Source organism: Telopea speciosissima, chromosome 11, assembly GCF_018873765.1.
Source record: "Telopea speciosissima isolate NSW1024214 ecotype Mountain lineage chromosome 11, Tspe_v1, whole genome shotgun sequence".
Taxonomy (NCBI): Eukaryota; Viridiplantae; Streptophyta; class Magnoliopsida; order Proteales; family Proteaceae; genus Telopea; species Telopea speciosissima.
In genome coordinates this window covers 6,114,075-6,127,420 of record NC_057926.1, presented here as the reverse complement: position 1 = coordinate 6,127,420, position 13,346 = coordinate 6,114,075, and the positions used below count along the sequence as shown (strand labels likewise).

The 13,346-nt window shown below is 39.6% G+C and overlaps 1 protein-coding gene across 4 annotated transcripts in view; it reads left to right on the top strand.

The window, feature by feature from the left end:
- The window catches only part of LOC122646455 (mevalonate kinase), a 41,592-nt gene that overhangs the window by 19,043 nt on the left and 9,203 nt on the right, over nucleotides 1-13,346 (top strand). For 2 of the 4 annotated variants that reach the window (XM_043840014.1, XM_043840013.1), the window contains exons 2-6: nucleotides 3,308-3,441; nucleotides 3,766-4,012; nucleotides 4,110-4,363; nucleotides 5,244-5,657; nucleotides 8,408-8,557. In XM_043840014.1, the coding sequence (XP_043695949.1) occupies nucleotides 3,309-3,441; nucleotides 3,766-4,012; nucleotides 4,110-4,363; nucleotides 5,244-5,657; nucleotides 8,408-8,526 (1,167 nt within the window). In that variant the 5' untranslated portion in view covers nucleotide 3,308 and the 3' untranslated portion in view covers nucleotides 8,527-8,557. Of the gene's footprint in view, nucleotides 1-3,282; nucleotides 3,442-3,765; nucleotides 4,013-4,109; nucleotides 4,364-5,243; nucleotides 5,658-8,407; nucleotides 8,558-9,076; nucleotides 9,090-13,346 lie in introns of those variants that run through there. The other 2 variants (XM_043840012.1, XM_043840011.1) reach the window with 2 other exon arrangements.

Here is a 13,346-nt window from a genome sequence, read left to right as displayed (position 1 = left end):
GAACTCAATTTTAACTTTGGGGGCATAACATGGGACCCCTCTATACGTCTTTTAACGTTTGTTCTTGCATTCTTAGGCTACCCAACTCGATGGATAGAAGGTGCACCGATAAGATTCATGTTAACCATGTCGGGTGATACCCGAGTTCGGTGAGTGGGTTTTGGGTGATTTGTTTGGGTTTGAATATTTATTAAATAGTCATTATCGTGCTATTATATGAGTACAAGCATCTTGTGCAATTCATTATTGATCTTGATTGTGAACGGTTACTAATGTGATGTGATAATGTTCTTATTATGGTATCGGGTCATGATGCTGGGTGTACCGGTATCGAAACCCCAGAACTAATTATAAAACTTGCGAACTATCATCCTGATCTGTATGCACTGTGCCGTGCTGGTACCCGGGTACTAGATGGAATGGGACGTTGATGCACCCGAAATATCTCTCGGGATGCTAGGACTTGCATGTAGTATACCTGTGGCTAGGATTCTCGTTCCCTTATGCTATAATCCTTATCAACAGGGGTTTGAGTACCTATTGCCTGTGGGGGAGAGAGGCCAGGTCAGGGGTAGTGATGGCTATTAGGGTCTGCCACTAGGTGGTCTGATGGCTTCTACCGGTGTAGGATCCCTTGTGATAACTAAGGCTTCATTGTGGGGATAAGTTAAGTGACCCACGGTGTCTCCCGAGTTTTCATAGTAGCATACATTTGACTTAGACTTTGTGTGCAAGGTGGAAAATGAATCTAACATTTGCATCCATCATGAACTGTTTGAAATTGCGTGTTTGCGTGTATGTGCATTCTCCTTTGCTCTCTCACTAGCTTGTGGAGCTAACCCCGTTACGCAACCTCTTTTTAGTTGATATGCAGGTAATCTCTTCATGAGCACTTATGTTTACGAATCGAGTGGAGCCGGTGGCTTGGACTTGGATGTCGATGTACACCCAAGAATGGTGCCCTTGAGGCTTGATTAAATGTTTATTTCTGTATTCATCTCCATTCATGTATGAACTTCATGTGTAAATGTACAAAAATTACTGGATGGATATGGGATATTGTAACTGTATTATATGTTATCATTAGAGAACCGATGTTCTGTATTTATATGATTTAAGATGATTTACACTTTCGTTAATCTCAATCTTTGTATTTGGAATGATTTATTCCATTGGGTTTAAGTTCCCTGACATTATCATGCCTTGAAAATTGGATAGACTGTGGCTCGAGACACTGCATCTGTGATTCTGGTAGTATTGGGATGACACTTGTCATCCTAGTCACCCATTTTCTTGTAAATTATCCTTTATTGAGATGGGGGCGTGACATTCGGAGCTTGTCGCTGATCAGGCCAACTCCCACATCTGCTCTAATACAATCGTTCCTCACTTTATCCTTCCTAGTTTTGCCACTCATCCATCTTAACATCCTTATCTTTGCAACACATAGTTTCGCTATATGATTCTTCTTAACTACCCAACATTCCACCCCATATATCATAGCAGGTCAGACAACAGTCATGTAGAACTTTCCTTTAAACTTTAAAGGAACGTGTCGATCACACAGTACTCCGGTCTTACACTCGCACCTCTCTATTTCTCCATCACGCTTTAATTCTGTGTGACACATCATCATCCATGTCACCTTCTTTGTGTATGATAGACCTCAGATATTTGAAATAGTCACTTGGCGGTATCTCTCTATCTCTCACAAGGACCCAAAATCAAGCAAAGTGGATACTAGTGGAGGTGACCCAAAAACAAGCACATGGTGGGCACCAAAGAGAGGACAAAAGACAAAAAGTGGAATGCAAGGGGGGAATTAAAGAAGAGCAAAATGGGAGACAAAAAGTAAGAAAGAGAAAGGAGAAGTGAAAGAAGAGAAAGTGAAAGAAAGGAACATATACCTACAAAAAACAAAAGAAGAAAAAGTGTAGGAGAAAAGGTTTGAACCCCCAACCTCTCCTACCTCATTAGTGGATTTACAGGCAAACCCCGCAAGGAAAGTCTATTCGCAGCGGACCCCTCACTATGTAAAGACATCTACTCTCTTGGACATCCTATCCCAAGAGAGTGGGGGGCAAATGATACATCCAATATTCATCGGGCCAATCAACGACTGCCACGTGTCACAGACGACCCGCTCCATAACCAAGGGGAACAAACCGGGGTCCCAGCACCCGAGCGCGGCCAGCACCCAGGCGCGGCCTCACCTAGGCGAGCCACACATCCAGGCGCGGCCTGCACCCAGACACAGCATCGTGGGCACGTGAGGTGGGGGCTACCCACCTATGACCCGATCGTATCGCTACAGACTCATGTCATCACCAGGACTCTAGGCCGCCGCTTAGAAGTCACGTCACCCAGACGGATTCAAGCACCAAGGACGTTATCACCACATGCGAGTATCTATCCACCAAGGATCTTGATACCACTAGGACACTCCCTCCCGCGGGGAGATGATCAATCAGGATAGAGCCCCGTTACCCAGGGCCTCTATCCACTCAACGGGACAATCGCCATCAAATTGGGACTCTCCACACCGCCATACGCTACTATAAAAGGCAAGGTACACAACCCCATCAGGGGACATCGAATCTCATATTGAATAATCACTATTCATCTATTTGCGCCAGGAGATCTAACTTTGGCATCGGAGAGCCCCAGGCCGGGACCACATCGGTTCTCTCTGTTGACCCCTTGGTCCACTTGCAGGTGACGACACTCGCAGGACCGCTCGACGATTTCTTGACGCAACAAGTACGAATCAATAGCTCCCCTGAAACTGAGGTTTTTTAACGGTTAGACGGTTTGGTTATAATCGATTTTAATTGGATTACATGGTTGGAAACCGTTGGATTAATCAATCTAAATTGAACCAAATCGATTCAATAAACGATGTCATTTTTAAAACCATAAGCAGACCATTTAACTAAACAGTCTGCCGATTTTGGATTAAATGGTTTGATTCGATTTCAGTTTGATTTTGACACCTTTACCTCAGATGGCCAGTCAGCAAAGTGAGCATCCGATCTCGACAAGTTTGGATCAGGTTCTCGTACGAGAACCATACTGGATTCCATTTGTGCGGCATCCACCGTACGAGAACCTGAACCATTCTCGATCTCGACCAGTTCTCTCACGCCCCCGAAACCCCGGAGGCGAGGTGTTTGAGGGATTTTCAAAAATTTCATCTGGTTTCGCACCAAGTAAAGTCTCTAGCGAACTGAACACAACGAGAGATCACCCGGTTTCGCACTAAGTAGAGTCTCTAGCGCACTGAACACAACGAGAGAGAGAGAGAGAGGATGGAGGTCAGAGCTCGCGCTCCCGGGAAAATCATTCTTTCGGGTGAGCATGCTGTAGTCCATGGATCTACTGCCATAGCAGCTTCCATTGATCTCTACACTCAAGTTACTCTGCAGAAATTGAGCGATTCAGGTACGATAGTTGAAGTAAAATCTCTTCATCTTATCTCACAGCTATTTGTTCTTTTGGCATCTCTATCTGAGAAGAATCTCAAGTGCTTAACTCTCACATTTCCAATCATTCCATATTACGCCTTTGATTTTTTGGTTGTTGTTGTTTTTTTCCTTCTGATAAAGGTTTTAATATTTGATGATGTTCTTAGATATTTGATGATCTTTCTCCCTAAATATATTTTGCGTTTTAATTTATACGGTACATGCACTCATTTAATTTTGGGTTTACTTTTAGTTGCATTCTCTGAAAATTTCCCCCCTTTTTCATCTTTCTTTTTGGCAGAGAATGGTGAAGGCTTATTAAAACTTCAGCTCAAGGACATGGGATTAGAATTTTTATGGTCAATTACAAGAATTAAAGAGAGGCTTCGTGACCTGAGTACCCCGCTTCCCTCACAGCCAATGGCATGTTCCTCAGAATGTACAGAATCAATTGCTGCTCTTGTTGAGGAACAGAATATACCAGAGGCAAAAGTGGGACTTGCTTCTGGAGTTTTGGCTTTCCTCTGGCTATACATTTCAATCCAGGGGTCTGTATCATTCCCTTTTCTAAGCTAGATCTATCTCGTAGCTCCAGTTTTCCCTTTATTTATTTTGATCTTGATTTGGTTCCCTTATCTTTTTCAGTTTGAAGCCTGCAACAGTTGTGGTCACTTCTGATCTTCCTTTGGGTTCGGGTTTAGGTTCTTCTGCTTCATTCTGTGTTGCACTCTGTGGTGCTCTGCTTGCACAGTCAGATGTTACAACTTTGGATCTCAGCCCACAAGGATGGTTAACATTTGGTGAAAGTGAGCTTGAATTAGTAAACAAATGGGCTTTTGAAGGTGAAAAAATAATTCATGGCAAGCCGTCTGGTATAGACAACACTGTGAGCACATTTGGTATGTGATCTTTATGAGCAATTTATGTTCTTGTTCATCCCTTTGTTTCCCTCTGTGTTAAAGCATTTTTTCTATCCCATTTTACCAAACAAATACGGGAACTTTATATCCTGGCCAGTTAAAAAAATCACCTGTCCTAGCATAATCATGGTTGGGAGGTCTGGTTGAGGTGGCTTTTCTGCCACGTGGGGGTCTTTGTTGGTGCCCAAACTTTAAAGCATGTCCTCGCCATCATCTACTCATCGTTGATTAGATGCTCAGGAAATTGTTTGGAACAGTCTTCTCGCTTGAAGAATGGAGGCCAATCTAATCTTCTGAATTGTTGTAATTCTCTAGTATCGAATAAATCATGAAGCTTGTTGGACTAAACAGATATCATCGAAAACTTACAGCAGCTTGGGAAACAAAAGGAAAGACTACTCAAATGAAGTGGGTTGAATTAAAAAGTTCAAAGTAAATATAATAAGCATAACAAGCATTTTGTTCTTGGTTATAATTGCATTTTGATTAAGTTATTGATGAGGGATAATGAATAGAATAAAATTAAAAAAAAAATCTGTTAAGGGGAAAATCCCAATACATGGTGTCCATATGGTTGAGATAGGTCATCAAATTTGTACATGATGCTTATTGAGTGGATGTCCATCTAGCCAACTGTCTAATATGACCAAATGGTTACTCCATATGGCAGAAATAGGTGATCAGCCAGAAAGGCTTCTGCGTGTGCAGCTCTGCCTCATCTTTTGACATTTTCCCCTTAATTATATAACTTGAACTTTTTGTTTTCTTGTCAGTCTTATTGTATGAATGATGCAGCATTGTTCTTATCTGCTAGAGGTTTTCCGAATTTTGAGCTAAATTGTATCGTATTTGTGTACAGGCAACATGATCATGTTTAAGTTGGGTAAATTGACCTGCATCAAGTCTGGTATGCCACTCAGAATGCTCATTACTAACACAAAAGTCGGGAGGAACACAAAAGCATTAGTTGCTGGTGTTTCAGAGAGGGCCTCTAGGCACCCAGATGCCATGAGTGCTGTGTTTTCTGCTGTTGATTACATCAGCAAAGAATTCTCCACCATTATTCAGTCACCTGTTCATGATGACCTGTCTGTAATTGAGAAGGAAGAGAAGATCGAGGAGTTGATGGAGATGAATCAAGGTCTGCTCCAAAGCATGGGGGTCAGCCATGCTTCTATAGAAACTGTACTTCGAACAACTTTGAAATACAAATTGTCTTCTAAGCTGACAGGGGCAGGGGGTGGAGGCTGTGTTTTGACATTTTTGCCAGCACGTATCCAACTTAGTGTATTGTGCAATTTTAACGTTTATCATTATTGTTATTCTTTTCAAGTGTGCTAGCATTCAGTTTCTTTCTTAATCAAGAGTTCAAGACTGTAAGTGGCGGGGCTTATATACCCTACCTTTGAGCATATCATAGATTTGCTTTCTTGTAACATTGCTGATATACTGATTAAACTCATCTTAATAATTGTGTCTGTCAAAACTGCAGGTCCTGCCTGACTTAGGTAGTGTATTGCACAACTTGGACACAAACGTTATATGGATTTCTGCCATGTTGAACTTATGATTGCATCCCTGTTATGATACATCTGCATATGCTCTTTGTCTGCTCTATTCCCTATTTGTGCTGATTGTCTGTCCCCCTTCCTGTGATTTAATGAAACCCCTACTTGTTCACTCAATGTTTTAGTTTAGATGAACCATGAAAGGCACTTCAAGATGGAAACAAATTGGAAGTAGATGGTAGAATGTATCAATTGAAGCCAAGATAATCATGGAGTCTAAGGACAATCATAAAAAATGACATTATTGGGTGTGTGAAAATGAATTGTGCCCACTGAGGCTATGTGTGGTGAGTAATGCCAACTGTCTAAATCCCAGCTCAGATCCTTCAGACTGAAAGTAGTCCAGTAGCAAACATCTACAATATTTGCAATAGTATGATCTAGATAGGCATGAACAAGTTGTTGCAATAAAGAGCAGGAAAGGGTTTTCTTACACATGTTTCTAGAGCAAAGAATAGTGTAGAGTTGCAGAAAGTAGAAACATAAAGAAGACGAAGATGAAAACCTAAAAAATCACGTCTAGGGGTCTGAAGAATCATGCCTTTCAAATTAAAGAGGGATCTCAATGTTTGGCCCCCAAAAAAAAAGACTTCATCATTGGGTTTTTTAGGATGAAGTACATGGACTATGTATAAATTTTTTGTCAAGTATGAGTAATAACGAAAATCTGTTATCGGCTTACAACCCCCCATTTCCTCCATAGTTGTCAAGCTGCAGCCAACTGAGCCAAGGTGACAAGCTGGGCCTTATGCTAATTGTGACCAGTCATCTTATGTATCAAGGGTTAACCGGATCCAAAAGATGAAGGATGATGTAGATCACAGGTCCATGTGTAGCCACAGGAACAAGGCCCCAAAACCTGCTCAGTATAGTTGTGGGATTCAACTGCTGTGGGAGGCAGCCTGGTCTGATGATGTGGCAGATTTGTGTTGGTTCAATGGAGCATCACATAAGGCAGCCCCAGTCCAGATAGAAGCATGAAGAAGAGAAGGGACTAAGACACTTTTTTTTTTGAAGTTATTTTTCATATGAACAGAACCACAAGTTACTGTTAATGTGACACTGTTCACGTAAACAGTGCTGTGAGCTCATATGGATAGCTTGTGCGAAGATGAGATGCTGGATGTTGGTGGAATATTCTATTAGAAGCTGCTATTAATTTAGTTTCTATTTCTGTAATAGTTTCTTAGTTATTAAGTCTATAGCTATCTCGTAGTTTCTAATTTTGTTTCTTTCTTTTTATTATCCATGTTTGTTTAAAAGGTTGGATAAAGCCTTATTAGTTTCTAATTTCAGTTTGTTACTATTTTATTTTGTTCTCTAAAATAGGAGTTTCTATTTAGATGTATGGCAACTAGATTTTATAGGAAGTTTCTACATTGGTTGTAAGATACTTGGTAGCAAACACTTTCTATTTTGGAGTTAATCCTCGAGTCTGTATAATGCAATGGCCCTTAGAGGCCTCCACAAGATTTAATGAAAAGAAAAAAGAGTTGTTTTACAATCATGTTGCTGTAAGAGACAGTTGCTCTGGGAGAGAGTGTGATGAAAGACCAAAATATGGTGAGAGACCCATCCCTATCCCCCCTTCTTCTACCTTCTATTTTCTTTTATTTTCCGATCAATCTGTGTGTGATTGGTCTACTGCAAGTCTTAGTACATTCGTTCGATCCTGCTGTAGAGTGGTTCTTGAACTTCTTCTACATTAAAGGAAACATCTTTGGATATGAAACATACCTAGAACATGGAAAATACCTGGAATAATGGCAATCACCCATGGCCTCATCTTGGTTCACCTTCATGGCAGGACAACTATGTCATCCACAGCTTTCAAGTTAGGTCAGAATTGCTGGATTTAATATCATTGGAATGGTAACTAGATTACCTTTCAAATGACATCAAAATCATGCTAAACAAGCAAGCTTTTCTTGAAATAAAGTTGCATGGAAATACTGGAATAATAATGAAAATAGAAACTGCTCTAGTTTGAAAAGCCAAACAGAAACTCTGAATGCTAGATCTAAACAAAAACTATATCAAACTTGAACCACATAAATGTTGGTCACCCTCCACCCCCAAATAACAATAGAATAACCATACCAATCAATGGACCACCAACAAACCCATATTACTGCAAAATTGAAAGAAAATACTCTTACAGCCCAAAATTCGAAGCAGACGAGAAAATCCAAATCAGTGGGCAGACATTATCACTTTAGTTAAGCTGTCCATAAAGTCTTCAAATTGTGTGACTCCCATGGCTGGATGCGCTCTCATGTCCCATGTTGGCTCCACGTCACTCTTGACATATGATATGATCTTAAGTTTGAATGGCCTGAGAATTCATGTGCCATTTTGTGCTCTTCAAAATGTGCTATTTTGATGTTCTTGACGTTTTCTTTGAAGTGTTGAACACTTCCAACTCAAAGATGGAGTCCTTGACCATTTGAATCAGTTTTATCAGCGACAGTTGTTGATAAAGTAATTGCTGAGCTCAAGTCATGCGGGTTTGAATGCTTAATAGCTGGGATCGGTGTGAAAGGCCTTGAGATCTGTTTTGGTGGTTCATCCTGATTTCTTTTTCAGGGTTAGCGTTATATTGAAGGTAAGATTTAATTCTCTCTTGACATGACCTTGATGTATGTTTCCATTTTTTCTCTCTTGATTTTAAAATTTTATATTGATGTCAATGCTATGCTATTATGTTGCTTTTGCGTAATCCTTTTGGTTTCTTGAAACGTTAGGATCTTGAGGCTTTGTTTTGCAGTGATTGTCAAACTTGTTAATCTAGAGTGCTTCTCTGGGATATGAAACAAATGCAACATGTGCTTGAACATCCATATTTTTTATATATTCATTTTTGGCTCAAAATATTTGTTCTATTTGTCCATGTAATCTGGATTCCCGCAATCCTATATTTGATTGGAGGCATATATTGTTTTGACCAATGCAATTAATTGATCCACATAAGGGACCTTTTGCTGCAATAATCAACAATTGAACAGTATTAATCACCAATAAGGCGTGTTGTTGGATGTGAAAATGTTCTGCTGGAGCTGATCTTGCAGCTAGGAGAAATTATCAAAACGTTACGACAATTGGTAATCAATTTTGTTTGGCATAGGCAACTTCATTGATAAAGCACTGTCATAGTATCCATTCTTTCTGGTTAAGCTATACCACCAATAACTTGAATCATTACACACACGTTAGATTCAGTTGTATTCCTACTTAGGAGACGGTAGATCATTTAATGCGCAACCTCTATTTTAGCACACACACACACAATAATCATGTAAATTTATTAAGAGAAAGGTGTGCTAACATCTTAGTAGTGTAGATTCTCAGGTATGGTAACCAAAAGTACTCTGATCATCTTAAGCCACAAAGACACTTTTTTTTTTTGGGGGGGGGGGGTTGAAGGAAAACAGTTCCAGCTAAGTGTGCGTGCAGAGGTTTCCTTTGTTCTACTACTGTCTGTCAAATATATCCAAGCAAGGATTCAAATATTGGCATTGGATCACGTAGGTTAATCTGAATCGGGAACTGCCAGTGCTAATCCAGCGATGCAGATCGAATTATATGGATCGACAGATGATGTGCTCAGTAAAAGATTGGGGGAAGGGGATCCCGATCTGATGGTTAGATTTGGATAAAATCTTATCTCAGATCTGACGGACAGATTTGAAGAAGATAGCCACCAGATTTCATTGCCAATTTCCATGATTTAAATAATAAATAAGATATTCAAAATATAGATATCGATGAAGTGGAATGGTGGAGAGATAAAGGGATCAATGGTAGATGGAGAGAAGGTTTAAAAAAACTTATCTTTCTGGAAAATTGGTTCGATGAGAGAAGGGGTGGAGAGAGAAATCTGTTGGTCTAAAAAATAAAGCAAAGGAATAAGAGAGAGAAGAGAAAATATTGAGAGGTGAGACAGAAAACACCAAATCGAAAGAGAGATGAACAACAACAACAACAACTTCAACATAGCCTAATCCCAATTAAATGGGGTCAGATGGATCCTTGCTCTCCAATCAGCTCTATTCGAAGTCTTACATGAAACGAGACCCAAGCTAAGCATGTCTTTCCTCACCACTTCTCCTATGATTAATTTAGGCCTGCCCTTGGCTCTTTTAGTTTCCTCAATCTGAATCAAATCACTCCTCTGTACTGGGGCATCCCAAGGCCTTCGTTGGACATGGTCATGCCACCTCAAACAACTCTCTCTAAGCTTATCATGAATTGGAGCTACTCCCAACCTAGTTCTAATACGGTCATTCCTTACTTTATCCTTCCTAATTTTCCCACACATCCATCTCAATATCCTCATCTCCGCTACACATAGTTTATTTATATAACACTTCTTTACTACCTAACATTTTGCACCATAAATCATAGCCGGTTGAATGACTGTCCTATAAAAATTTCCTTTAAGTTTTAAAGGAATACGTTGATCACACAACACTCCGGATGCACCTCTCTACTTCATCTACCCTATTTTTATCCTTTGGGCAACATCATCGTCTATGTCCCCTTCTTTATTTACGATTGGGCCCATATATTTATAGTAATCACTTTGTGGAATCTCCCTCTCCTCAATATTCACCATCTCATTATCCGTTCTAATGTGGCTATAGTTACACACTATATTTTCCGTCTGAGATCTACTTATCTTCAGACATTTTTATTCCAAGGTTGATCTCCATAGCTCTAACTTGGCATTAATCCCTGCTTTTGTCTCATCCACCAAAACAATATCATCCGCAAAAAGCATACACCAAGGAACCTCCTCTTGTATGTCTCTGGTTAAGTCATCCATGATAAGCCGCAAACAAATATGGGCTTAAGGCTGATCCTTGATGTAACCCAATTGTAATTGGGAATGCGTTGCCTTGACCCCCCAGGTCCCTACATAGTTCAAAATCTCGCCGAGATCTCAGAAATCTCGGTAAACTTGAGCTAGTCGAGACAAGATATGATACAAAACAACAAAATGTCAAATCTCGAAAAACTTGATCGAGATTTCGAATTTTTCGAGAATCTTGGTGAAATCTCGAATATTTCGAGAATCTCAACCTCCTCAGTACTCATAGAGTCATAGTATTGTATTGTTGGGACTTGAGAGTTAAGACGTGGAAGACTAGGGTAGTAAGGTGTCTATGACTTATGTATTATTCATTGTACGTAGGTTGGGTGTCTATGTAATATGCATTGTGAACACTTCATTGTATCTTGTGGTTGTAGTAGAAACTTTAAGTCTTTAACTATTTCTTAAATAATTATTCAATATTATGTGCATAATTTACTTGTTTTACTTCCCAATTATGTCTCATATCATTCAAACAATGTGTAGAATAGGCAATATTACATTAAGGGTTCGGCCTTTACTGCCAACCAAGAGTGCAAATCCAAAACACCAAATTGGATGTTTTTTTTTTCTTTCCAATTTGAACCTTTAAATATGTTTATTAAGCCTAAAACAAGCTTATCTTAAAGTTTCGGAGCCAACTATGGCCATATGCCCACCGAAACATAATTCCGAAACATTAAAAAAAAAAATACACTGTCTCGCTGAGATCTCGGTAAACTCGACCTGGTCGAGACCTAGTTTTAGAACCTTGGGCCCCTACAGTCTTGACGCTAGTCACCACACCATCATACATATCTTTAATTATGTCCACATATTTACATGACACACTTCTTTTCTCTAATATATTCCAGATTAACTCTTTAGGGACTCTGTCGTAGGCTATTTCTAGGTCAATAAAGACCATATGAAGATCCCTCTTGCCCTTTCTATATCTCTCCATGAGTCTCCTAAGTAAGAAGATAGCTTCCATCATGGATCTTTCTGGCATAAAATCAAATAATTGGTTCTCCATTATAGTAGTTTCCTTTCTTAGGTGGGTTTCAATAGCCCTCTCCCATAACTTCATTGTATGACTCATTAATTTTATGCCTCTATAGTTATTGCAGCTCTGAATATCCCCTTTATTTTTGTAAATTAGGATAACAACACTTCTCCTCCATTCATCTAGCATTTTCTTTGTGTCCATAATCTTGTTATACAACTTGGTCAGCCAAGATAAACCATAGATTCCTAAGCTCTTCCACACTTCTATCGGAACTCCGTTTAGGCCTGTTGCCTTCCCTACTTTCATCTTTCTTAAAGCTTCTTATATATATATATATATATATACAACATGTGGTGTCTAGGTGAGTACTGTAGCCATCTAGTGTACTATTACTCGAATGGTCTTCATTTAGTAGTTCGTCGAAATACTCTTTCCATCTCTTTTTAATGTTCTCATACCTTACTAATACTCTGCCATCTTCACTTTTAACACATCTAACATGGTCGAAATCTTTACTCTTCCTTTCTCTTACTTTGACTATCTTATAAATAGCTTTTTCCCTTTCTTTTGTGTTTAGGTTGTTATAGAGATCGTCATATTTCCTTGCCTTTGCTTTCTCCACTGTCTTTTTAGCTAGCAAATTTATATCTTTTTAGATCCTCCACCTCTTTGGTCATTTGCCATGTCTTGATACTAGCCTTCTTAGTCTTAATGGCTGCTTGTACCTCCTCATCCCACTACCAATTCTCCCTAAGGGCATGACGTTTCGATTTCCATAGGACATCTTAAGCAACCTTCTTAATACTGGCCGTCATCTCGTCCCACATCGTATTAGTGTCTCCTTCATAGTTTCACTTTCCTTGTTTGACTACTTTATCAGTAAATGAATTCAAGGACTCTCCTTTTAATCTCCACCACCTTATCTTAGGACGAATGAGCTCTCCTATCTTACGTTTCAGCGAAACAAGGCACATGTCCAGGACTACCATTCTATGTTGAGTGGTTAGGCTCTCCCCAGATATAACCTTACAGTCCTTCCAAAACAATCTGTCGGACCTTGTTGTTAGGAAGAAATATACTTGGCTGATATGGTGCCCACTTTTGTAAGTAATTAATGCTCCTCTCTTTTCGGAAAAAGTGTTCATAATGGATAGATCATACGCTTCTGCAAAGTCTAAAACTGAAACTCCCTCCTCATTCCTTTCAATCCATCCATGTTTTCCCAAAATTGTTGCTTACTACTTTCATCCAATCCTAGTTGGGGTGCGTAATCGCTAAATATATTGACTACCTCTTTCTCCAATACAAACTTGATGGATATAATCCTATCTCCAATTCTTTTAACATCCACCACATCATTCTTTAGATTTTTGTCCACTACTATACCCACTCCACCTCTATTACTTTTGGTCTCCCGTATACCAAAGTTTAAAGTCTTCCAACAGCTTAGCTTTTTTACCCTTCCATCGTGTCTCTTGAATACAGGCAATATTAATCCTTCTTCTCCTCATAACATCTATCAGCTCTAGACTC